This window comes from Amphiura filiformis, unplaced genomic scaffold (assembly GCF_039555335.1).
Source record: "Amphiura filiformis unplaced genomic scaffold, Afil_fr2py scaffold_597, whole genome shotgun sequence".
NCBI lineage: Eukaryota > Metazoa > Echinodermata > Ophiuroidea > Amphilepidida > Amphiuridae > Amphiura > Amphiura filiformis.
Window position 1 is genome coordinate 318936 of NW_027306061.1, and position 27971 is coordinate 346906.

The 27971-nt window shown below is 37.8% G+C and overlaps 1 protein-coding gene across 1 annotated transcript; it reads left to right on the forward strand.

Annotated features, from left to right (window-relative positions):
• Positions 1-6059: 6059 nt before the first annotated feature.
• LOC140145783 (uncharacterized) lies at positions 6060-27924 on the forward strand. The gene is made up of 6 exons (XM_072167459.1): positions 6060-6249; positions 9889-10715; positions 13315-13646; positions 13788-13955; positions 21639-21901; positions 26741-27924. The coding sequence occupies exons 2-6, from the start codon at positions 9897-9899 to the stop codon at positions 27565-27567; spliced, it is 2409 nt and encodes an 802-aa protein (XP_072023560.1). The 5' UTR covers positions 6060-6249; positions 9889-9896; the 3' UTR covers positions 27568-27924.
• Positions 27925-27971: the final 47 nt, after the last annotated feature.

The window sequence follows — 27971 nt, forward strand, 5'->3', positions numbered from 1 at the left end:
AAGCCACACCCGAGCCTGAACCGATGCCGCCTGTCTGATAATCAGAGCGCATAATCAAACATCAGCGATCCTCAAGCCTATGGGAGAGACCCGGACCCTGGCGAAGTATATCGTCGCCCCCCCCCCCCGAATTATTTAAGTGGAACAGTAAAAATAAGTTACAGTCATATTGCAGTCATGCTGACAATTAAATCACCTTTTCGAATCACCCCTGATTTATAGGTCTTTAGAATCGACCCTGTATAGTAGCTCTTTGTGGGAGAAATGTTTGACGACGCTGTATTGAATGTTATATTAGGACCGTCCATCCAATTACCATTCCAATATTTACTCTAAAGTATCCGATACACATAATAATAACTTACATGTACTATTTTAATACTGATTCAGCTTCTATGGTGAAAAGTTGATTGCCCTGTCTGTAATCACAACTCACAATGAACGTATTTGGCGGCCATTTTGAAATTTTGAACAAAAAATACCCAGACAAATAAATATTTATGAAACGGTAAGGACATAAGAGCATTTGTAGGTCAAAATGTCACCCAATTCCCACATGGACACTCATATAATATTGATATCACAACTGTCTATTTTTTACGACATTTTGGCTGCCATTTTGAAAAAGTCAATTTTACACATCTTTCGCAGAGGTTGATTTTGGTAGACTTTGAGTATGTTAAAATAGAGACATAAGAGCAACATTTTCATAACTAACATGTACTATTTTAATACTGATTCAGCTTCTATGGTGAAAAGTTGATTGCCCTGTCTGTATGCACAACCCATAATGAACGTATTTGGCGGCCATTTTGAAATTTTGAACAAAAACTACGCAGACAAATAAATATTTATGAAACGGTTAGGGCATAAGAGCATTTATAGGTCAAAATGTCACCCAATTCCCACATGGACACTCATATAATTTTGAAATCACAACTGTCTATTTTTTACGACATTTTGGCTGCCATTTTGAAAAAGTTAATTTTACACATCTTTCGCAGAGGTTGATTTTGGTAGACTTTGAGTATGTTAAAATGGAGACTTAAGAGCAACATTTTCCGAAAATAGAATTCATGTTGCAATTATTTTGACCTTTGGAGATTTTGGGGCTGATTTTTACTGGCCTAATCCGGATCCATAGATTACCTGTCAAGTGAAAACTGGCCTTTAACTATTTAGACCTATAGAAATTCATCACTACTTTTTTTATAGAAATTCATCGCATTTTTTTTTTTTTTTTTGCTTTCTTTGTACGTGCTTTTACAGATTCATATTGGATGTGCAGCTACTGATCAGAAAGTTAACCATAACTATGAACTTATCATATAATATTCCAAACATAGTATTATATTGAATACCAAAGACATATTATCAACTCCATAAAAATGTTTGTCTAAAAACATATTCGAGAGACATTGTAAAAATCATCAGAATAGCAACATACACATGTGTAGTTTGATACACGAAATGAAATCACAGTAAACAGTTTCACCAATACAAAGGTTGTTTAACCTTTACCCTGATGTCGCCGACGTCGCTTTTGAAATTTGCTTAAAAGTTCTCGGCCTCGTTGGATAAGGGCGTCTCTGTCCTTGTCCTTGTCCCCTGATTGTTCGCTGTTGGGTGAATGTCCGAGTGAATAAATTTGACTACATATGGGTACAAGCGTAGAACATGTCACGTTAGATGCATTGGGAACATCTTCACTTTGATCTACTGGTAAATCTTGATTAATTAACTCTGGTTCATTGAGTAACTAGCACTGCAACACTGTATCCCCACAATTACCATCTGCTACAAAAGTTTTGGACTGTTTTCTTGTATGTTTGTCAGTCACAAACGAAGGGTTATGTGGTTGGCGCGTCAAGACGGTATTGACTTCCGAGTTTTTAGCGGCCAGCCACTTTAATAGTCTTTCCTTATTTCGTCATTTGGTGGACGGGGATTTCTTTTTCTTCTTCAATTTAACGGTAGCTTTTGAGTTGCTGGTTTCCAGCGACTTAATACTTGTACTGTTAGAATTGCTCTCCGGGCCATGTACTACAGCTGGTTGCCTGTCACACCATCGTACATCCAAATGGAGGGTTCCTTCAAAGCTCCTTAAAGTCCAAACAGGTGACTCCATGTTAGGTAATGTTTTCTAATCCAAATCCGAGGGAAATTGGTTCTTCCATTTTCCTTGGTAGCATAAAAATCACAGTCCCATCTGGTGAAATATTATTCAGATTATATAGTTGTCTACATGATGATGCCGTCAATTTTCAGTTTTTCTTTCATAGTGTGCGCTTGTCCGTCAATGTCCATTATTTGCTTAATAGCAGGTTATCAAAGCTCAGTTTGTCTGATATTTCAGATCTCTTTATTGTCGTCATAGTTCCACTGTATGAACACATGTTTTCTGAGAACGCGTTATAAAGTATGAACGCCGGATCTCCACCAAATATAACCGGGCTTTATGAGGTCTGTTGATGTTGGTCTGGGGAAGTAACTCAGGTAGAGACTTGATGAAAATACGATGAATATATTCCTTTTGCTTGAGTATGATATTCATTTGTGATCCTTCTTCTCCAACTTCCAAAACTTAACTAACTGCTACTAACTCTCAAAACACATTTCTTAACCCACATCACTTACATCCAACTTAACCATCCAATCATCATGTAGGAAGCCATCACTTTCCTAGAACTCATCTCTATTGTTTTACCATGATACATTAACCTTGCTTGTACTATTAATCTTAAGAAGATGATGGGCGGTAGCTTCTTTTAAGAAATCATGCAAAACCACCTTATGAATGATATACAATTTTGTACTTGGAAAAGGATGAAAGTAACATTTGTTCTCTGGCCGTCATCAGGGCGATGGCCTAGATTGTGGTTGTTCATAATCACTTAAAGAATTTCTTAATTACTAAAAGAATGTCATAATTATGCCAGGTAAGTCATGAGAACCAAAGTTGACTGACCATCGTGATTATTACTCATCAATCATCAAGGTTGCAAACATAGGAAAACATATACATTTCTAAACCATGTTAATTAACTATACAAAATAATTAGTAATCATTATCATAACCAATATATAAACAAAACAAAAGTAATAACAAACAGTTTCTTTGGCCTATGATAATATCACATGTTGTTCAAAATGGATGCCTAAATTTGACCTCAACCAGGTGACCTATAACCTGACCTATAGCCTTATAGAAATCTCTTTTCCAAACAACACATGATAGAGGCTATATAGTATTAAATTTGCTATTTTTGGCGGGCCGAGGGGGGGGGGGGAGAAGCGATTTTTGGCAAGCCATTTGGGGGGCTCATAATTATTGCACAGCCCCTTACTATAATTCCATAGTAACAGGTAAATAAAAAAGTATATAGGGCAAAAATGATATACTAAAATGGTTTAAAAGCACTTTGTAGGTAGAGATATTTTATAAGTTCAGGACATGAGGTGATGAACATATTTATGTACTTCATAAATTTGCAAGAAAAAAAAAGAAGACGGGTACTGATGAAAATCAGGGTATTACACCCCTTAAGAATGTTGTACAATGTTCTTAAAATGATGTACACGGAAATAATTAGCTGCAGTAGGCCTATAAAACATTTCATAATTTTATTTAAACTTTCGCCATGTTCATATAGCTCACATGACTCATTGCCAACCAGTAGGCCAATTTTCTACGAATTGGCCTTTTGGTTGGCAATGTGCCTATATATTTTAGGGTAAACATAGACTGCTCTGCATTCCTTTTTTTTTTTTTTAAACAACTCATACCTTTCCATGCATTAAACATAACACATCCGGATGATAAATTAAAATGGTCCACTACAGTAGACTTGGGTAAACACAGCAATATGGTTTGTCTATAAACACAAACATGACTTACATATAGATTATTAATGTGAATACGGTGAAAGGTTACATGAAATGTTTTTTCTGCTCATCGAATTTATTACAACATTATAAGGGTCTAACGAATTGTGCAAATATGTTTGTGTTTTTTGTGTTTTAATTTTTTCCACTGATTTTAAACAGGCTTAAGGGATCTGGAATGAGCGTTTTGAGCGTTTTGACAGTATTTTTTGTGGGACATGAGAGCACCTCAGACATATCGAATTGCATTCTGAATACGAACCATGTCTTTCTGATATCAAATAATTTTAATTTTTTGAAATTTACGATATAATACAAATTTTATGACAAATTATTAAAATTTGATATTTTCCCAAAAAGACCTAATTTTTTTTGCTGTTTTGGGGAAAAAATCCATATCTTCAATACGAAAGGTCAAAATTTTCAATTGATCGTCGGCTTTTCATCCCACCTACATACACTTTAAGTATAAATCATCAGATTTATAAAGTTTACTTCGAGTACTGTTAAATATCAAAAATATCAATTTTAATGATTTGCCATAAAATGTGTATTACATTGCGAATTTCAAAAATCAAAATTATTTGATATCATCAGGACATTCTTCGTATTTAGAATGCAATTCGATATGTCTGATGTGCTCTGATGTCCCACAATAAATACTGTCCAAACGTTCATACCCCTTCCCTTAAGTAAGAAAAAGTGTTACAATAAAGAAGAAGACAAAGTTATCTTTGAACTTGACAGGTTCTAATTGATGCAATAAACATTAAAACACCAATTGTCAAAGTCAGAGATAACACTGTCACTGATTAATTTAATAACCAGGCAGGTTTGGTTCACCCCAGAAGAAGTGCTCTGGCGGGGCTTCCTCTTTAATTAAAGTAATATATAGTAAATGAACTTTTTTTGACAAATTTAGCGAAATTGTATTAAATTTGATTAAAATGGATCACATTTTCTTGGAATATTGGTATAAAATGGACTTACTTTCAGATTCTCGGAAGCTCATCCCTACCCAAAAGAAACTTGACCCGCCCCGGGCAAATGAAGAGCAAAGTTGAGTTGCATAACATTGTTGTCATAGAGGAGTAGTGTACAATAATTATTTTTAATCTTTCTTTTATTTAGACATGAATAATGCAAATGGGTGCGTGTTCTATAGGGGCGAAGTTCCTGGAAGTTCCCAAGATTTAGATCTTGAGGACAGAGAAAGTTATCCGTTTTCAATATTTGAAAAATGGCAGCTTCAGCTTCAGCTTCATAACCCCACATATTTGGGAACCCGCTTCTTATAAATGACAGCCCCTTTACCACTTAAAAGTCAAGTTTTATGTTAAAAACAATAATCCAGCGACAGAAGCATTGTTTAATAGAAGGCAAATAATTAAGGGATCTAAAATGAGCGTTTATTGCGTTTCGACGGTATTTTTGTGGGACATGAGAGCACCTCAGACCTATCGAATTGCATTCTGAATACGAAGCATGTCTTTCTGATATCAAATAATTTTCATTTTTGAAAATCACAATGTAATACAAATTTTATGACAAATTATAAAAATTTGATATTTTTCAAATTTTTGATATATGACAGTCCTCGAAGTAAATTATATAAATCTAATGATATATTCTTAAAGTGTATGTAGCAGGGAGGAAAAGCCGACGGTCAATTGAAAATTTTGACCTTTCATATTGAAGATATGGATTTTTTCCCAAAAGACCTAATTTTTTTTGGTGTTTTGGGGAAAAAATTCCATATCTTCAATACGAAAGGTCAACATTTTCAATTGATCGTCGGCTTTTCATCCCACCTACATACACTTTAAGTATAAATCATCAGATTTATAAAGTTTACTTCAAGTACTGTTAAATATCAAAATATCAATTTTAATGATTTGCCATAAAATGTGTATTAAATTGCGAATTTCAAAAATCAAAATTATTTGATATCAGAATGACATTCTTCGTATTCAGAATGCAATTCGATATGTCTGATGTGCTCTAATGTCCCAAAATAAATACTGTCCAAACGTTCATACCCCAGCCCTAAATATACAACGATTCATAACAACAACTGACAAAATTAACAAACAAAAACTAATTCGCGGGAAAATTCGATGGAAAATCGCGTTCACGAAAATCATTGCGCCCTGTCAACTGTGAATTTTGACATCGTTTGGTAAGATGAGGAGCTATGAGCGTATATTTGTAGATACAACACATACTTCCGAATGGTGGAAGATTTTCAATGCATGATTTCCATAACAACTATAATAGTCATAATCATTTCGAGCGACTTTTGAGCAGATACTTTGTAGCCATTTGTTTATAGTACATCAGATTTACGCATAGGGGCTACAACAGGTATGTAACGTATTTTAAACCAAGTTTAAAAGAAGATGTTTTTAGTATGGTGAACTACGACAACGCAATTCGATCAAAACGACACATTTTTTTTAAAAGGGCCACTATATAGTCTGACACTTTTTGCTGGTGTTTTCAACCGCTGAGGAAGACGCTACGGAAAATTAGCCGCTGCGTCTGTGGCAACGCAAGACGTCCAACTATATTTTGACCTTCAAAGGCCAAAATATAGTCCGACGTTTTTACGGGCCTTTTAACGTTGCGTCAGACGACCCTTTAAGGGGGTAATACACCCTGGCCAATGTTGTGCCTATTTTTGCATTTTTCTCAAACATTATAGCGCATTGGTGACAAATAAGATATGTATATTATAGGGGCAAGAACTACTGCACTGAAAATCCAGCAACTCAAGCCAAGTAGTTATTGATTTATTGATCAAATATTGGATTTCCCTCATTTTTGACTGTAACTCCACAACTGTTGTCTGTGCTGAAATACAATTTCCAGTGTAGTAGTTGTAGTCTTCTTTGCCTTATTGACGAATGTAGAGTACAAAAGGTCACTATAATATTATAGTCGGACGTTTTGCCAGCGTTTTACGCAGAGGCTGAAATTTCTGCAAAATATGTCCATAAGGCGATGAAAAAACCCTGTTCTACGGGCCCGACCCACCCAGAATTTGCGTTTTGGAGACTTTTTTTTAAATTTTGCTAAAATCATGTAAATTCAGCCATTTGTGGGCCAAAATTATTTTTGTCTGAACATTTTAGAAAATATGTTTGCAAAAAATCTTTTTCAGATTTTGCAGATTTTGGTGAATTTTTAGGGTAATTTTGGCCTCCAGAAAAAGGAATGCCCGACCAACCAACCCTTGAAAGGTCCGTCCGTCCGTAGAACAGGATTTTTTTCGTCGCCTAAAGCGAACATAAAGCGAAGTCCCAAAACAAAGCTGAACACTTTTGCGGAAAGAACTGAAAGTCGTAGCGGATAACGGAAAATCGAAAACGCAACGTCCGGCGCAACGTCAAAATATAGTCGGACGTCGGACCGTTGCGACACGGTAAATTTTCTATAGCTCCGTAGCGTGTGCCGCAGCAGCTAAAGTTTACCATAGCGTCTTCCCCTCACGGCTGTTTGATGTATATAGAATTGGCTTCATTATTAACTACATGCAAGCTATAGATGGCGCTATTTATCCTAAATCATATATCTTTATTTGCAAAGGTTAGATGATTAATAACGCCATTAAAACCGCTGGAATAGGTGAAACAAGCAACAAGGAACTTTTATAAACATATTTTATCAAGCAATAAAAGGAATTATTTGTATTAAAAGCTTGAAAGGGTAATTTCCAGTAACTAAATAGCGCCACCAATTTTGTCATAAATAGATACATTATTTTTATATCCGAAAAAGCTTTAAAAAATACTATAAGTGAATAACTTTGTAAAAGAGGGGAAATTAAAGTTGAGAACGACTCAAAAGCATCTGTATACATTAGCACGATATCACTTTTAGCTGTTTAAGCCTAAAATTTGGTTATACATGATGTTTTGTATGTAAAACTAATAAATGATCCCATCAAACAACTCCTGCAGAATTCAAAATTCAAACAAAGTCCGAACAAAGCTGATCATTTGAGTGGATAGAACCGAAGATCACAATGGATAATCGCTGCATAGAACAGAAAACGCCACGTCTGACACAACGCAAAAACGCTCGCAAAAACGTCGGACTATGTTTTAGCATTTGAAGCCAATATAATACTTCAACGTTTTAGCGGGCGTCCGACATCGCGTTTTCCGTTGTCCGCTGCAATTTTCAGTTGTCAGCTGTGACCTTCCGTTCTCTCCACTCCAGTGAGTAGCTTTGTTTTGGGCTTTGTTTGCATTTTGGACGTTTTCTGTATTTTTTGGACGCTTTATATATATTTTGACTTTCAGACAATATACTTTAACGTCTTGTGTGCGTTTTGCCGTTGCCGCAACGGCTAATTTCCAGTCATCATCTTCCGCAGCGGCTGAAATTTCCACTGTGTCTTCCGCTGCAGAAGACGACGGTCCATAAAGCGAACCAATCCCCGAACAAAGATAATTTAAGGGCAAATCGCAGCTGACAACTGAAAAATCTCTAAGACATCTGACGCATAGGCAAAAGGCCCGCCAAAAAGTCCGACGCTAATTTTCCGCCAGCGTCTTCCGCAGCGGCTACAATTTTCGAAGCGTCTGCCACTGCAGAATATGTCCATAGATCGAACAAATCCCCGAACAAAGCTGATCATTCGAAAGGAAAGAACATAGCGGACAAACGAATATCAATACTGAGAACAAAAAACGCGACGTCTATCGCAATAAAAAAAACCGCCCGCAAAAACGTCGGACTATTATATCGCAACCTTTAAATGCCGTGCCCGTATCTAGGGATATAAGGATCGTTAACTGGCGGGTTTAGGTCACGGAAACGAAATCTTATATCACCGTATATACTCAGATGTCTTGCGGGCGGTTGCCGTTGCGAGAGACGCATCGGCTAATTTTGACCTCTTCTGGAACGGGTAAAATTTTCCGCTACTTCTTATAACCAGTTTGAAAAGTACAATAACCCAACACTATGAGATATCTCGTGAACATGGTGAACGCAACCCAGCAAACACAAAAAATGTTCTTAAAACGTTTATTCGAAACGTTTTAATAACATTTAAAATGTCAGGTTATGTAAAGGTCATGAAAACGTTTTAAAATATTATTGTAAAATATTTAAGGCAAACATTTGAAGAGCTTTGTTTCAAAACCACTTACATCCACTTTTGGCTGAAATTGAGTTATTGGCATGGTATTATAGTGTGGGTAAAAATACACATTTTGGTGGTTGTTTGACCTTCATACTACCTTCCCTTCCGGAGATATCGGGATTCAGGAAATCTGAACTTAAAATGAATATAGAATTGTTTTGTTTTAATTTTTTGATGTATAATAGTAGCCTGGAATGTTCTTTACCTATTAAAACCAAAAGGAACTGTTTTTGGGTCACTATGTTTGAAAAAATCATTTTAATTAACAAAAGGTGTAGCTTCGGATATACCCAAAAAAATTAAAAATTCATAATTAAAAAAGTAAATGAGATATTTCAATTTTTCTTTTTGATTTTCAAAGCATTAGTCAAGTTACGTAATGTAGTGCAAACAAATGGGCTCAAATTTGATTGCAAAGGTGGTTTATAGAAAAGGGGTAAATTTATTTTGTTGCAAAACCCCTAACATCTACAAAAGGTGCAATATAAAATAAATAATAAAATAAATAGGAATGCTTGAAAATTGTACCAAACCTATTAAAGTTTCTATTCATCAACACTTTATCCAAACCCAAATTGAGTAATACTTGCACAATTAAAAAAAGCTGTTTTTCTCAAAAAGTCAAAAGTGGATGTAAGGGGTTTTGCAACAAAGCTCTTCATTTAATTATGGAAAATATTTTGTCAACACTTGGATAACATTCTTTTTAGAATGTTTTGAATCAAGTTTTCAAAAATGTTTTTTGAATGTTATTAAAACGTTTTGATATCCTTTTAAACGTTTGCTGTAAAACTTTTTGTGTTTGCAGGGAATAATCACAATCGTTTCGTATTTTCTTTCTTTTTCAGACTTCAAAATGATTTGGTCATTTATCTTATTCTCCTCACTGATCATAAGAGGCACGTCTCAGACGATGGAGTCGTCTACGTGCAACAGCTGTTGTCAGGGCCCAATAGGCCCCCAGGGGCAACCAGGGATACCAGGCGTACCCGGATCTCATGGTACAAACGGCATACCGGGCGGATTCGGTCAAAAGGGAGAGGCTGGAATCGGACTAAGAGGAGATTCTGGCTCAAGAGGTGACCCCGGGGTCAGAGGTGAAGCTGGACAAAAGGGTGAACCTGGAGCGGCCGGCGTAAGAGGTTTGCCCGGTAAGGTAGGCCCAAGCGGCCAGATTGGACCACAGGGGCCAACAGGAATAGGTGGACAAGGTCCTCCGGGAATAGCTGGAATGAAAGGAGAACGCGGAATGCCGGGTCAATCTGCCGTTACCAGAAGATCTGCCTTCACAGCCTTCAAAAACAATGGACAGACAGGTAGTGTCAATGATGTCGTGAGTTTCCAGCAGTTGGTCACTGATGTTGGCAATGACTTCGATACATCCACAGGTAAATTCACCTGTCGTGTTCCCGGTGTTTATTTCTTCATGTTTAGTTTCAACACTCAGTATAGCTCTGCAGACACTGGCGTGGGTTTGGTGAAGAATGACGTAGTCCTCGTTGGTGCGTTCATTGACAAGCAAGGATCAGATGATCAGATAGGAAACGGTGGTGTAGCTCACCTTGTGGTTGGCGATCAAATGTGGCTCAAATTTCTGACGGCTGGACAGGTTCATCATCATGAAGTCAGTTATCGTCTATCAACCTTTACAGGATATCTGATGTACGAGGATAATTAGAGGGCTAAAATAATTTACATTATATGCCTTTTAATAATTGACATCAAGCATACTTAGCTTTTAATGCCCACCTAACTTCAACTGTACGTGGGGGTATCCAAAAGTTTTTGACATCATCTAGAAGGAAAAGAGCTATATTGATGAAATTTTGTCAGTGTAATCACTGGTCCTTATATGTACATAGTCTAAAAATGGTCTCATAAGTATGTTTAATTTTTTTACAGGTGGCGCTAGATGGGCAGTAGGCGCATTCAGGCTGGCGCATTAACCTTTTCATGATAAAATCCTCCACTTTCTTGAGTTTCTTCACTGTGGCCACATCATCCGTAAATGATTGACGTCCATTTCTTGGCTCATCTGTGAGGGACATGTGGCCAGTTTGGAAATTCCTTTTTCAAAAAGTAACAGTGCCATATGATGGGCAATCGTCACCGTAGATAGCTTTCATTTCATCATAGATTTTCTATGCATTGTACTAGGCCTAACCCTCCAAATGCAGGAACTTAATCACGTGCGTGCCTCAATTTTCATCAAATTGCAGGTTATGCGCCTACTGCCCATCTAGCGCCACCTGTAAAGAAAGTAAACATACTTAGGAGACCATTTTTGGACCATAATGTAGCTTACATAAGGACCAGTGATTACACTGACAAAATTTCATCAATATAGCTCTTTTCCTTCTGGGTGATGTCAAAAACTTTTGGATACCCCCTCGTATTGATAAAGGCAAGGGAAACAACTTAACGACACGCTGTCGATGCAACCGCAATATTGAAATATAAACTGCCGATAAACTGCCTCATTCGTATATAAAATAATAGTACAAAGTGTCTCTGAAAGATCTATACCGTCAGACATTTTAATTTTGGGGTATTTTAATGCTAGAAAACATGACCGAATTATGTTAACACAGTAAGCAAACCGTTATATACACTGTTGGCCAGAACACATGGAACGCGTTCATTAATGTATTCGTTTTTTTAACACATGACACGTGTTCAACTTATTTAGAGAACACTAGTGTGAACACATGAGACGTGTTCATAAGATACAGTTGAACACATGACACATGTGTTATAAGTGTTCTAAAATATTTCAGAACATCAGTTTCAAACTATATACAAGAACACAAAGAAAGAAATAACGAAATTTTGAACACGTGTCAACAGGGGCGTAGCCAGCTTTCTTGGTCAGGGGGGGGGGGGCAAAATAAAATTTTGGGGGCACAGACGAACAAAATTGCAGTTCCATCATACAATACATAGAGACTGTATGTCTTCGAGCTTCCCGAAAAGGGCCTTATTGGGATGATGTGCGTGCGCAGCGCCAAAAAAATGGTATTTTACACTATTTTTGCCCATTATCCGGCTAAAAAAGGGCTTTATAGTTACAATGTGCGCGCGTAGCGCGGAAAAAATTTGTATTTTACACTATTTTGGCCCTGAATTTTGCTAGAAAAGGGGCTCCTTGCCCTTTTTCTTTTCCTTTGCCTTCCTGATTTTCTCTTTCATTTTTTTGTCAGAGGGGCACTTTTTCTTTCATTTTTTTTGTCAGGGGGGCACTCTGCAATTTTTCTCACCATTACGCGAAATGATTACATACGATGTCAAGTTCGATGTAAATATCGGATAACTTTATACCATGCAGAACTAAGGCACAACGTCTAATTTGGTCCTATAGTGCTATCGGTGTCACGATCGGTACCGATGGCTCTTTCTATCAGACCCTGAACATTTGCATGGTGTTTTTGTGTTTTATTTAAATGAATAATGATAACACTATGTAAATGTTAATTATTATGTTTATTACATTATTACATCACCAGGGTATAATAGGAAGGGTCATCGGTACCTAACAGGACACCGATAGCGTTATAAGACCACATTAGATGTGGTGCCTAATTAGAGGTTGTATTCAATTGACTTTATAAATATATGGAAAGTTACAGTCTAAACACACCTCATCATTCCATTCTGGAACACAACTTTGTAAACCTCCTTTATCATTAGGTTGGTTGGTTCCCCAGTGAAAGAAGTTTACGTCAGACCCATCAGTCCAATGATAGATATTGTTTTCTTGTACATCATCAAACCAATCCAAAGTGATAGAAGTTATATACCATTTCCAGCTTCTGTACAGAGATCAATAAGAAATTGACGGTCATCAAGACTAGGTACCGACGTGAAATGTGACTGTAGGTGTGGGTTAAACAGTATCTCTCCGCTTTGTCGAAAGTTACGCGCTTCACGACTCCATACGATGAAAGATGGCCAAAAAGATTGACAACAATCTTGACCGCGAATCACCGCCAAAGTAATCATTAAGCAAACTTCTAACTAAGAAAATAAAGGTATGATTGGGTGCATGCATTTTGTTAACAATATATAATCCGATTGATACTGAGCGAGAAATGTAAACTTGAAGTTGATGCGTCTATATTTGTTTTGTATCATGTAGAGGGAACTAATTACATGGGGTATTTTTAACTGAACTCGGTCGTTTACAGATAAAAGGAAAGTTCCAATCTGAGACACCTCATCATTCCATTCCGGATAATACATATGCACGCAACTTTGCAAACCTCCTTTATCATTAGGTTGGTTGGTTCCCAAGTGAAAGAAGTCTACATCAGACCCATCAGTCCAATGATAGATATCATTTTCTTGTTTATCATTCAAACCAATCCAATAACCATAGTGATAGAAGGTACCATTTCCAGCTACCGTACAGAGATCAACAAGAAATTGATGTTCTTCAAGACTATGTTTCGACGCTAAATGTGACTGTAGATAACCATGGGTATGGGTTGAACAGTATCTCTCCGCTTTGTCGAACGTTACGCGCTTCTCCTGAAAGACTTGGTAACAAAAATCAACGAAAGATGACCAAGGAGCTTGACAACAATCGTGACTGCGAATCACAGTCAAAGTAATTAGAAACAGTGGACTGGTTTTTTAACTGCACTTGGTCGTTTACAGATAAAAGGAAAGTTCCAATCTGAACACACCTCATCATTCCATTCTGGATAATACATATGCACACACCTTTGCAAACCTCCTTTATCATTAGGTTGGTTCGTTCCCCAGTGAAAGAAGTCTACATCAGACCCATCAGTCCAATGATAGATATCATTTTCTTGTTTATCATTCAACCCAATCCAATAACCATAGTGATAGAAGGTACCTTTTCCAGCTTCTGTGCAGAGATCTACAAGAAATTGATGTTCTTCAAGACTATGTATCGACGCTAAATGTGACTGTAGATAACCATGGGTATGGGTTGAACAGTATCTCTCCGCTTTGTCGAAAGTTACGCGCTTCTCCTGAAAGACTCGGTAAGAAAAATCACCGAAAGATGACCAAGGAGCTTGACAACAATCGTGACTGCGAATCACAGTCAAAGTCATCAGACATAAAACAGTGGACTTGCTGAACGATAAATATTTCATTTTTAGCCTGTAATTCTCAAATAAGGAACCAGTGAACAGGCATTAAGTATACTGATTTAATATAACGAAGCACCAAGTGAGTATTATAATTGCTATATTGATCGTGTTTATATTCCGGAACTCCGTTTTCAGTCCAAAACTTTTGTGTGGTGTATATTATATTCTTATAACATGACATTTATTGATGCTTGGACAGCTTGGTGGTTATTCATATTACCAAAGCCAATGTAATATTGGAGCTATAATTAGTTTCCATAATTAAACTGGTAATGGGCGTGGGTTGGGACTTTTGAATCCGTATTGGGCTATTCCAGTTGAAATCCAAACACCCCATAGTTGTTTTTGCCTGGTCCCATCAGGACCCAAGTGTGTCTTCACATCCCGCTTCACACCTGATCGACCGGTTAAACAAAGAGGACAGAGAGTGTAGATTTAAAATGGAGCACCGATCCAGGTAACCCCATTTGAAATTCACACTCCCTGTTCGGAATATTAACGTCATGCATGTTTACCAGGGGGTGTATGGATTTTACTTTGAATAGCCCATTTCGAGGCCTCAGAATAATAACTGCGAGGTAGCGTCTATTTTAATGGTATGTTTTAATTAGGTCATCATTTAAGCATGCATTATCGTGGGTACGTTTCTATACCAGAACCAAAAACAATGTTTAAAAATTGTGCTATGGAGTATTGGAGGATCATGAGTTAATTTTTTGCCCAGACTTATCACCAGGGTATATGATAGAAAGGGTTATCGGTACCTAACATGGCACCGATAACGTTATAAGACCACATTAGATGTGGTGCCTACCCAGCAAACACAAAACGTTTTCGACATCATTCGCAAAAGGTTATAAAAGGTTGTCAGAAAACGTTTAAATGTCGGGTTATATAATAATAATAATAATAATAAACAAAGATTTAATATAGCGCCCTATGCAGAAAAGCCTCAGGGCGCTTTACAGATAAAACAATGCAAAACCTTAAAAACTACCAAAAATAACTTAAACTTACACATGATACAACATGATAATATATACAAAATACAATAATATTACTATAACATGAGAATAGGCAAATTGTTTTTAAAATCAATACAAGTAGCAAGTAATATAAAATGTACAAATTAAAATACAAAATATGATATCATACAAAACACATTTGGTGATGTGACCGGCACATGAAAAAGCATGATAACCCAGGAGAGGAGAGGTTACCAGCACTTGCACTCTCAGCGAAGATCAACAGCATCTTGCTCCCATTGAATGGTAAGTTGGGCTGGGTGTTATTAAATGCACAATATAACATTATACATGAACAATAATACAAAGTATGGAAGTAAGCGAAATGTGACCGGCACATGAGGCGAGAAATAACCCAGGAGAGGAGAGGTTACTAGCACGTGCACTCTCAGCAAGATAAAGGCAACAGCATCTTGCTCCCATTGAATGGTAAGTTGGGCTGGGTGTTAATTGCACATTATAAAGTAACAAATAAACAATAATATAAAGCATGGGGTTTAAGCGAATGTGACCGGCACATAAGGCGAGAAATAACCCAGGAGAGGAGAGGTTACTAGCACGTGCACTCTTCAGCAAGATCAAGGCAACAGCATTTTGCTCCCAAAGATGGTAAGTGGGCTGGGTTTAAATAATTGCACAAAGCGAATAGATACACAAAAATACAGCATTACTGATCCTGATGAAAATACATGGTAAAAAGATGCGTCTTGAGCTTGGACTTGAAAACGTCGACAGATGAAGATTGACGGATTGCTTTTGGAATCTGGTTCCATAAATTAGCAGCAGCGAATGAGAAGGACCTAGCACCATACGATTTTGTAGATGGATAAAGGGTATATTAAGAGTATAAAACGTTTTCATAAGCTTAAAAACATTTTTTTATAATCTACTGCTCAGCAAACAAAAATGTTTTACAGAAAACGTTTAAATGTCGGGTTATATAAAGGGTATAAAAACGTTTTAATAACATTCCAAAAACATTCTTGAAAACTTGATACAAAACATTCTAAACAGAATGTTATTTTGGGGTTGAACAAATATTTTGCGAAAAATGTTTGCCCAAATATTTTCAATAACGTTTTAAAAACGTTTTCATGACCTTTATATAACCCGACATTTAAATGTTATTAAAAGGTTTTGAAAAAACATTTTAAGAACATTTCTGTGTTTGCTGGGTTCAAATATTTTAACATAATGTTATTTAAGTATTGACACAATATTTGGCAAAAATGTTTGCAAAAATAGTTGACAATAACATTTTTGAAAACATTTAAAAATATTGTTGTAGTGTGTTTTCATACAAAACGTTTTAAAACGTTATCATGACCTTTATATAACCCGACATTTTAATGTTATTAAAACGTTTTTACTTAAACCAAAAGCCAAAATATAACTTATTTAAAACGTTTTTAAAACGTTTTTGTGTTTGCTGGGTAATTAGAGGTTGTATTCAATTGATTTTATAAGTAAATGGAAAGTTACAATCTGAACACACCTCGTCATTTCATTCCGGTTAATTAGAGAATAAACGATAGGAATTTTTATTTTGACTATCCTCTACCGTGTGATAGACGACAGGCAGGTCCAATATTTTGAGTAGTGGATGCCGGCGCAGCCGGTATCCACTACGATAAAAATATTGGACCTGCCTGTCGTCTATCATAGGTAGAGGATAGTCAAAATAAAAATTCCCATCGTTTATTCTCATTCTTAGTCAGTTAAATATTATTTTAATAAGTCTGTAAACTACTTTTTAAAGCAAAAATTAAGTTAAAAATTAAAAACTCCCCTTTTTCTAAAATGAACGAAACTTGTTTACAACTTCTCATCTTTTGTTGCGCGTACTGCTAGCGCGTGCGAGTATTCCGCACTGCGTCTACGCATACAACGCGATACATACGCGCACCTCTATGAGCGTGTTACGCGTTATTAACACGCATGATGACGTGGGGTCGTCTACCGCCTGATAGACGACACCCAAAATCATGCGATTGTCCAATCAGATTATGTGTCTACGTAATAGACCACTCCCACTGACTAAGAATGGTTAATACACATGCACACAACTTTGCAAACCTCCTTTATCATTAGGTTGGTTGGTCCCCCAGTGAAAGAAGTCTACATCAGACCCATCATTCATTCATTCGTTTATTTCCATATATAAAAATATACAACTACATCAGTCCAATGATAGATATTGTTTTATCAGTCCAGTGATAGATATTGTTTTCTTGTTTATCATTCAAACCAATCCAATAACCAAAGTGATAGAAGGTACCATTTCCAGCTTCTGTACAGAGAAACAAGATATTGATGTTCTTCAAGACTATGTATCGACGCTAAATGTGACTGTAGATAATGCGCCTGTCACACTACACCGAATAGGGCTTCCGTACAAGAAACGGATGGTATTTTAGTAAATCCGTTGTTGTTCGTCAATGATCGTTTTATGTTCTTTTTATGTCCTGCTATCCGCCAAATGCGTTTCGTGTTAGGTGATGTTCGTTAAGTCCGTCGGCAAGTTTTGTGCATGTACAAAACTTGAAACGGAGTGTACCGAATACACATGTTCGGTATTTATCCGATGTGTGTTCGTATGGTGCTGCATATTGCCGGAGTTTGTTCGCTCTTCTTTCGTTCATGTTCGTTCTTTGTTCGTTGCACTCGGCCCGTGTTCGTTGCAAATACGTTCCTGTGAGGCCTTCACCACCGGATAGCATATTTTTGCATTCGGTGATGTACGTTGACACAAACCGTCTTAGTGTCACACTACACCGGATCGGTCTTCAAGAACATTTTAAGAACATTTCTGTGTTTGCTGGGTTCAAATATTTTAACATAATGTTATTTAAGTATTGACACAATATTTGGCAAAAATGTTTGCAAAAATAGTTGACAATAACATTTTTTTTAAATATTTTAAAATATTGTTGTAGTATGTTTTCATACAAAACGTTTTAAAACGTTATCATGACCTTTATATAACCCGACATTTTAATGTTATTAAAACGTTTTACTTAAACCAAAAGCCAAAATATAACTTATTTAAAACGTTTTAAAACGTTTTTGTGTTTGCTGGGTAATTAGAGGTTGTATTCAATTGATTTTATAAGTAAATGGAAAGTTACAATCTGAACACACCTCGTCATTTCATTCCGGTTAATTAGAGAATAAACGATAGGAATTTTTATTTTGACTATCCTCTACCGTGTGATAGACGACAGGCAGGTCCATATTTTGAGTAGTGGATGCCGGCGCAGCCGGTATCCACTACGATAAAAATATTGGACCTGCCTGTCGTCTATCATAGGTAGAGGATAGGCAAAATAAAAATTCCCATCGTTTATTCTCATTCTTAGTCAGTTAAATATTATTTTAATAAGTCTGTAAACTACTTTTTAAAGCAAAAATTAAGTTAAAATTAAAAACTCCCTTTTTCTAAAATGAACGAAACTTGTTTACAACTTCTCATCTTTTGTTGCGCGTACTGCTAGCGCGTGCGAGTATTCCGCACTGCGTCTACGCATACAACGCGATACATACGCGCACCTCTATGAGCGTGTTACGCGTTATTAACACGCATGATGACGTGGGGTCGTCTACCGCCTGATAGACGACACCCAAAATCATGCGATTGTCCAATCAGATTATGTGTCTACGTAATAGACCACTCCCACTGACTAAGAATGGTTAATACACATGCACACAACTTTGCAAACCTCCTTTATCATTAGGTTGGTTGGTCCCCCAGTGAAAGAAGTCTACATCAGACCCATCATTCATTCATTCGTTTATTTCCATATATAAAAATATACAACTACATCAGTCCAATGATAGATATTGTTTTATCAGTCCAGTGATAGATATTGTTTTCTTGTTTATCATTCAAACCAATCCAATAACCAAAGTGATAGAAGGTACCCTTTCCAGCTTCTGTACAGAGAAACAAGATATTGATGTTCTTCAAGACTATGTATCGACGCTAAATGTGACTGTAGATAATGCGCCTGTCACACTACACCGAATAGGGCTTCCGTACAAGAAACGGATGGTATTTTAGTAAATCCGTTGTTGTTCGTCAATGATCGTTTTATGTTCTTTTTATGTCCTGCTATCCGCCAAATGCGTTTCGTGTTAGGTGATGTTCGTTAAGTCCGTCGGCAAGTTTTGTGCATGTACAAAACTTGAACGGAGTGTACCGAATACACATGTTCGGTATTTATCCGATGTGTGTTCGTATGGTGCTGCATATTGCCGGAGTTTGTTCGCTCTTCTTTCGTTCATGTTCGTTCTTTGTTCGTTGCACTCGGCCCGTGTTCGTTGCAAATACGTTCCTGTGAGGCCTTCACCACCGGATAGCATATTTTTGCATTCGGTGATGTACGTTGACACAAACCGTCTTAGTGTCACACTACACCGGATCGGTCTTCCGTATAAGAAACGGATGGTATTTTAGCAAATCCGTTAGTGTTCGTCAATGTTCGTTTTATGTTTTTCATATGTCCTGCTATTATCCGCCAAATGCGTTTCGTGTTAGGTGATGTTTGTTTAGTCCGTCGACAATACGTTTCAAGTTTTGTGGGATGGGGGGGGGGGGGGCTTTCTGAAGGGTGTGTGACGCAATATCATATTCCCCCAGTACTTTAGTGACTGACAAGTAGAAAAAGGGGGAAAGGAGAGAAAAAAGAAAAGAAAGTGAGAAAAATTGAGAGAAGAGAAGAGAAAAAGTTAAATTGCACGTAATTTAGTAGGCCTATGCATGTAAGTAGTAATGAGGGAGGGGCACTTTCTGAAGGGTAGAGGACGCAATATCAAATTCCTACCAGTTTTAGTGATTGACAAGAAGAAAAAAGAAGAGAAAACATGGAAAAGGTTAAATTGTACGTTATTGAGTAGGCCCAGGATAGTAGTAAGCCTAAGTATAAGCCTGTGATTATTATAGGCAGTGCTTAAATGTGGTTCCTTGGCCGGCCCAAAAGCCTGTGAAAATTACTGCCGGCCCGTCGATATGTAGGGTCCGTGACATTTTGTCACCAAAGTCAGTATTTAAGACGGACTTAGGTCTATTACTGACTTTAACATATCAATCCATGCATGCTTTACCTGAAATTACGAGTCTGAAGTCTTATATCTAAGCGTCAGTGGATCAGTGTAACATTTTAAATTTTGCAAATTCAGTTCGGGCCTTCTTTGTTTTTTTGTTTAAGGCAATAATAGTGTAAAAATGATGCACCAAAAACAATTTTCCAAATTTTCCATTTTTAAAACTAAATTTTTACACAATAGGCCTAGGCCTAATAATGTAAATAGGCCCTAAAGTCCCCATGTCTTCCTTTTTGCTTCTGCTATGGACATCCACGTGTTATTTTTAAAACAATTGTTTATATTATACAATAATGGTGAAAACTTTTCAATGGCTTCAATTAGGCTTTCTTTCACCAATTTGTCCAAAGGTTTCTCACCTCTATTGCCCCCGGACGCTGGTTGCCCTGATATATCAGATTTGTAGCCCTTTTGTACTGTTTAGCCAATATTAATTGACCATTTTCGTCAAAGTTTTCCCCCTTAAAAGTTGTCTTTCCCCACTTTGTTCACCCTCTGAAAAAGTGCTTGCTACGTCACTGCCTCTAAGGGGTCAAAAACCCTCTCAAACACCCTCTCCTCCCCCACTTTTCTGATAGGGTGGACGTCCCTGTTGGTGCCACATGCGACGGATTCGCCGGTCATCTGTCGGACGTTGAACGATTGAATATAAAACGCCTGCAGGATTATTAGCGGCCACAACGCATAGAGAGACGAACGGGAATCGGACCCCCAAATCCGGTCATTTGTCGGACGTTGACCCCCAAATCCGGTCATTTGTCGGACGTTGAACGATCGAATATAAGACGCCTATTAGCGGCCACAACGCATAGAGAGACGGATAGATAGGACCCAAAAATCCCACCGAATCTTCTGCCGGACTGGTGATTTTTCCACCGAATAAAATATTTTTGTATTCGGTGATGTACGTTGATCCAGTCCGTCGTAGTGTGACAGACCTATAACCATGGGTGTGGGTTGTGCAGTATCTCTCCGCTTTGTCGAAAGTTATGCGATTATCCTGAAAGACTCGGTCACAAAAATCACCGAAAGATGACCAAGGAGATTGGCAACAATCGTGACAGGGAATCACAGTCAAAGTAATCAGACATAAAACAATGGACTTGCTGAACAATAAATATTTCATTTTCAATTTTCTGGTTGGAATTTTCATAGCACGAAATGTAAACTTAAGATGCGCCTATATTTGTTTTATATAGGCATGCAGATGAAACTAATTACACGGTGTATTTTTAACTGAACGCGGTCGTTTACAAATAAAAGGAAAGTTCCAATCTGAACACACCTCATCATTCCATTCCGGATAATACATATGCACGCAACTTTGCAAACCTCCTTTATCATTAGGTTGGTTCGTTCCCCAGTGAAAGAAGTCTACATCAGACCCATCAGTCCAGTGATAGATATTGTTTTCTTGTTTATCATTCAAACCAATCCAATAACCATAGTGATAGAAGGTACCATTTCCAGCTTCTGTGCAGCGATCAACAAGAAATTGATGTTCTTCAAGATTATGTATCGACGCTATGGGACTGTAGATAACCATGGCTATGGGTTGTGCAGTATCTCTCCGCTTTGTCGAAAGTTACGGGCTTCTCCTGAAAGACTCGGTAACAAAAATCGCCGAAAGATGACCAAGGAGATTGACAACAATCGTGAAATCACAGTCAATGTAATCAGACATAAAACAGTGGACTTGCTGAACGATAAATATTTCATTTTTAGCCTGTAATTCTTAAATAAGGAACCAGTGAACAGGCATTAAGTATACTGATTTAATATAACGAAGCACCAAGTGAGTTTATAATTGCTATAGTGATCGTGTTTATTGCGATATATTCCGGAACTCCGTTTTCAGTCCAAAACTTTTGTGTGGTGTATGTATTCATATTACATGAAAACATTACATTTATTGATGCTTAGTGGGTATTCATATTACCAAAGGCAATGTAATATTGGAGCAATAATTAGTTTCCTTTCTGAATATTTTCATATACATAATTAAAGTAGTAATGGACGTGCATTGAGACTTTTGAATCCTTGGCGGTTATTCCAGTTGAAATCCAAACACCCCCTATGGAAGACATGACATCAGTCTCCCACACATGTGATGTGGATTTCAAATGAAGTCATCCATTTATATAGGTAACCCCATTTGAAATTCACACTCTCTATTTAGAAGATTAAAGTCATGTCTTCCATAGGGGGTGTACTGATGTTAACTGGAATAGCACATTTTGAGGCCTTAGAATAATAACTGCGAGGTAACGTCTATTGTAATGATAAGTTTTATTTAGGTCATCATTTTAGCATGCATTATCGTGGATACGTTTCTGTAGCAGAACCAAACACTATGTTCAAAATTGTGTGATGGAGTATTGGAGGTTCATGTGAGTTCATATTTTGCCCAGACTTTCTACCAACTTGCCAACTTGCGACTTTGTACTCATTTCGTGGTAGCAGGTCACATATTAGCATATCATGATATAGCTTCTTCGATAAAAATCATTATTGGCAATATGCCTACTGAGGGTGAACTTTGACAATCAATATAATACACAAAATATATGATATGATTCAAGATAAGCCGACTGAAAGATAACTTTGTGTGAACATGATGAAAGGTTGCATCAAATGTTCCCTCTTATCATATTTCCTGATCAGTTTGGAATGTGTTCGGGTATTAAGAGGACCTTATGATTTGGGAAAAAAATTATTCGGTACAATTTCATGCAAACATGTGTGTAGTTTTCTTGAAGCTATTTTTTGTTTGAAATGATCCTCCCAAAAGGACTCGGGACCGTGTGAGCAAAGTGTCCCTGACGGCTCTTGTCTTCCAGAAATCTGTCAAAATGGGGGGGGGGGGGCTGTTTAACACCTAATTTCATTTGCTTGTGGTCACAAATAGCTTTTGCATACAAATTTTTGGAGCAGGTGAGCATGGCGAGCGGGACGGGGGTAGTTAACATCCCTCACTGAAATGTGGCCTGACATAGGTTAAATGCCAATGAAAAAACAGGGCCAAAAATGAACCCTGATTCACCCCTGAGCTAACAAAAACATAATCGCGGAAAAGAACGGAATTCACGGAACTTGGGACTCGGTCGCGAAAGTATCAGTGTCCTGAACAGGGACTTTTGGTATTGCAAATAAAAGCGTCATTTGACTGGTATTATCATGATTATAGCGGCTATGTTATTTGTGTTCCGGATCTGACTGAAGATTATCCATTGCATGATTTGCATGATATTCCTTACAAGTGACTATAGCGAAGATATTTGTGTCATGATACAGATTCGCATACAGGTATGTATTTTAACTAACTGTAACAGAAACTTTAAAGGTTAGGTTTCTAAAATGAAAATAACCTAAGCATTTTGATCTGAAAATGTTGAGAAAAGATTCATCATTTGATAGTATTAGCCATAGAAGTGATGATGTAATAGGATTAACTACTACAGCAACAGATTAAAACAGTGTTTGAATATATCGTCATGCACTGCTAGGTGCCAGGGTATAAAGTTGTACTTACTAAAAAGAGCTAAGAATAATTACTGAGAGGAGCTAAAGAGTAATTACTGAGAACTAAAGAGTAAAATCGGAGAATTAAAGAAAACTACATTGTAGTAAATAACAAAATAATTTCGACCACAAGGTTTTCAGTGGTTTTAGTATACGATTTCAGCCTCGTCTTCAATAGAGAGAGAGAGGGATATCCAGTATAAAGACGGCGGAATAAATGTAAAGCGCTTTGAGGCTGTTTACGGCATAAAGCGCTATATAAATATCTACATTTTTTTTAATTGTGACTGGCATGTATGTTTCGCGTCGTTACATTATCTGAAGTGCATATCAGTCACCACAATTTGTGAAGAAATTCTATAATTAAATCTAAAGATAGGTTAAGAATCTAATTTTTAAACAATATTTGCATTGTGAGAGCGACACTTTTCAAAAGGTCTTTTTTTAGCAGAAAATATGATTAACCCTAACACCGAACCCTGCTTTTTGATATCGGAAGTTAAAGAAGATACGAAAAAGGAGAGAAGATGAACAAAGAAGTCACTTGGCACCCCCAGGGATTCAACCTTAGACCCCCCGCATGCCAAGCACACGATCACGGACCGGTAGCTACACGGGTAACGCTGCCCCGGCCAGCAATTCCGTGAGCATTTAAGACTTAGCATGCTTAGGGTGATTGCGTCATCGCAGACCCTGGTATTTTGTGGTATTTATGGGTGTTAGGGTTAACATAGGCATTAATCTGGAAAAATACGTCTTATCCCAGTACGAAATGTGTCAGTATAGGTATAACAAATAAAACAGAACCTAGACTATATTGTATGGATGGTATAGTCGACTAAATTGTCGGTTGTCATCTGCAACCTTCTGTTCTTTCCGCTCATTATTACATTTTGTTAGAGGCTTCGTTTGCCTTATTAATATAATAATAATAAACAAAGATTTAATATAGCGCCCTATGCAGAAAAGCCTCAGGGCGCTTTACAGATAAAACAATGCAAAACCTTAAAAACTACCAAAAATAACTTAAACTTACACATGATACAACATGATAATATATACAAAATACAATAATATTACTATAACATGAGAATAGGCAAATTGTTTTTAAAATCAATACAAGTAGCAAGTAATATAAAATGTACAAATTAAAATACAAAATATGATATCATACAAAACACATTTATTGTTTTCCGTTGCAGAAGACATCCATAAAGCGAAGAAATCCCCCAACAAAACTGATCATTTAAGCGGGGAAAAGCCCAAAGTCGCAGCTGACCGAAAAATCGCTGCGAAGAACCGAAAAGGTCGCAACGAAAAAACGCCTTTAAAAGACGTCGGATATCCTATCATGCCTATAGTGGCATTTAAAGACTAAAGGTATAGTGCGACGTCTTGTGGACATTTTGACGTTGGAACAGACGCAGTGGCTATCCTTGCATTTTCCGTTGCAGAAGACGTCAATAAAGCAAACAAAGCCCCGAGCAAAGCTTGAAAGAACAGAAGATCGCAGCGGATGACCGAAAATGGCCGCCGAGAACGGAAAACGCAATGTCTGTCGCAACAAAAAATGCCCTCATAAATGTCTTCCGCAACGGCTAAATTTCCACCGCGTCTCTTCATATGTCTGATGCAGAAGACGTTCACAAAGCGACCAAAGCCCTGAACATGCCGAACAAAGACAATCATTTGAGCGGAAACAACGAAAAGTCGCAGCGGACATCTGAAAATCGATACAGACAACCGAAAACATGAGGCAAAAACGTCGGGGTGCATTTTAGCCTTTTATAGTCAAATATAGTCCGACGTTTTTGCAGACGTTTTTCCGTTGAGGCAGACGTCTCGTTTTCCGTTTCATTCGTCCGCTGCGATCTTCGGTTGTTTCGCCTCTAAAGATCCAGCTTTGTTTGGGGCTGTTGGGCTCTGTTAGTCTAATTGACCTCTTTCGCATTCGGTAGACGCTGCTTGAAATCGTACCAGCTGCTGAAGACGCTACGGAAAATTCGTCGCTGCATCTGTCGCAATTTCCCGTCAGTATCTTCCGCAGTGCCTGAAATTTCCTTGAACAAAGCTAACCATTAAGAGGAAAGAACAGAAGGTCGCAGCGTACAACCGAACGTTGATGCGGAGAATCGAAAACGCGACGATACGGAGAATCGAACACGCCACGTCTATCGCAACGGAAAACGCCCACAAAAAGTCGGACTATTTCGCAGTCATTATTAAGTGCTCTTATCTATCGAAAATGCGGAAACGACATACTTAAGGTCATCGAATACTCAGACGTCTTGCGAGAGACGCATCGGCTAATTTTCACAGCGTCTTCTGCAAAGGCTAACATTTTTCGCAGCGTATACCGCTGCAAAAGACATCAATAAGGCGAACATCTCCCCGAACAAAGCTGATTATTCGGACAGAACAGAAGATCACAGCTAACAAACGAAAAAACGCTGCGGACGACCAAAAACGTGACGTCTGTCACAATGGCAAAACGCCAGCCAAAATGTCAGTGTATATCATGTATATGGTGGCATCTTTCCGCAGCGGCTTTCGGTTCTTGGCCTTTTCCGCTCAAGTGATAATAGCTTCAGGGCTTTACTCTCCTTCTCGACGTGTAGACGCTGCTGACAAGTTTACACGCTGCCGAAGACGCTGACGGAGGATAGCACAGTAACTTTGGGGTAAACAGTGGTAGAATTTTGAAGAATTTAGCTAGAACAGCTTGTCAAACATGTAAAATCTACGTAACTTTCAATATTTGCCATGAGGCATCGGGTCCATTCATATGAATAATTGGTTGAACTCGACTCTGCGTACTTGAGAGGTTGCTAATAGTCTTTGAAAAGTACAATACAATAACTCATGTTATGTGATATTTCGTAAACGCATAATAAACAAAATCGTTTCGTATTTTCTTTCTTTTCCAGTTTTCACAATGATTTGGTCACTTATCTTGCTCCCTTTAATGATCAACAGAGGCGTGTCTCAGGCTATGGAGTCGTCTTCGTGTAACAGCTGTTGTCAGGGCCAAATAGGCCCCCAGGGGCAACCCGGAATTCCAGGCGTACCCGGATCTCATGGAACAAATGGCATACCGGGCGGATTCGGTCAAAAGGGAGAGACTGGAATCGGATTGAGAGGAGAATCCGGGCCAAGAGGTGATCTCGGGGTCAGAGGTGAAGCTGGACAAAAGGGTGAAACTGGAGAGGCCGGTGTAAGAGGTTTGCCCGGTAAGGTAGGCCCAAGTGGCCAGATTGGTCTACAGGGACCGACAGGAATAGGTGGACAAGGCCCTCCGGGAATCGCAGGAATGAAAGGAGAACGCGGAATGCCGGGACAATCTGCCGTGACCAGAAGATCTGCCTTCACAGCTGTAAAAACCAATGCACAGACAGGTGATGTCAATGATGTCGTGAGTTTTCAGCAGTTGGTTACTGATGTTGGCAATGATTTTGATACATCCAGAGGTAAATTCACCTGTCGTGTTCCCGGTGTCTATTTCTTCATGTTTAGTTTTAACACTGACAATGGCGGAGACACTGCCGTGGGTTTGGTGAAGAATGACGAGGTCCTCGTTGGTGCGCACATCGACCAGCAACCTCGAGATAATCAGATAGGAAACGGTGCTGTAGCTCACCTTGTGGTTGGTGATCTGGTGTGGCTCAAATTTCTGATGAATGGAAAGGTGGATTATCATACCACCAGTTATCGTCTATCAACTTTAACAGGATATCTGATGTACGAGGATAATTAGAGGACTGAAATAATTTACATTATTTGCCATATAAAAATTGACATCAAGCACATCTGGCTGTTAATGCCCACCTATCTTTAGCTGTATACACGTATGAAACATTTTACATTAATAATAAAGGGCAAGGAAACAACTTTAATTAACGACATGCTGTCGCTGCAACTGCAACAGCAATATTTGAAACATAAACTGCTTCACGCGTATATGAATACTAATCCTGATACTAATACAGGGGGTCTCTAAGAGAACTTTACTGTCAGGGACTTCTATTTTTGGGTATTTTAATATGATGCCCGAATGAAACATGACCAAATACTTTATATATTTACATATTAAAAAACCTTTATATACTTCTTGAATTTTGGACATTTACCGTATCGTAGTTGACATAATAAGATATTTAC

Bases quoted from the DNA above. Each gene is read 5' to 3' on its own strand.
- LOC140145783 (XM_072167459.1), top strand. From the start codon at position 9,897: ATGATTTGGTCATTTATCTTATTCTCCTCACTGATCATAAGAGGCACG. The intron at 10,716-13,314 runs TAGAGGGCTAAA...CTTTATCATTAG, and splicing joins ATCTGATGTACGAGGATAAT to GTTGGTTGGTTCCCAAGTGA. The intron at 13,647-13,787 runs GTAATTAGAAAC...CTTTATCATTAG, and splicing joins GACTGCGAATCACAGTCAAA to GTTGGTTCGTTCCCCAGTGA.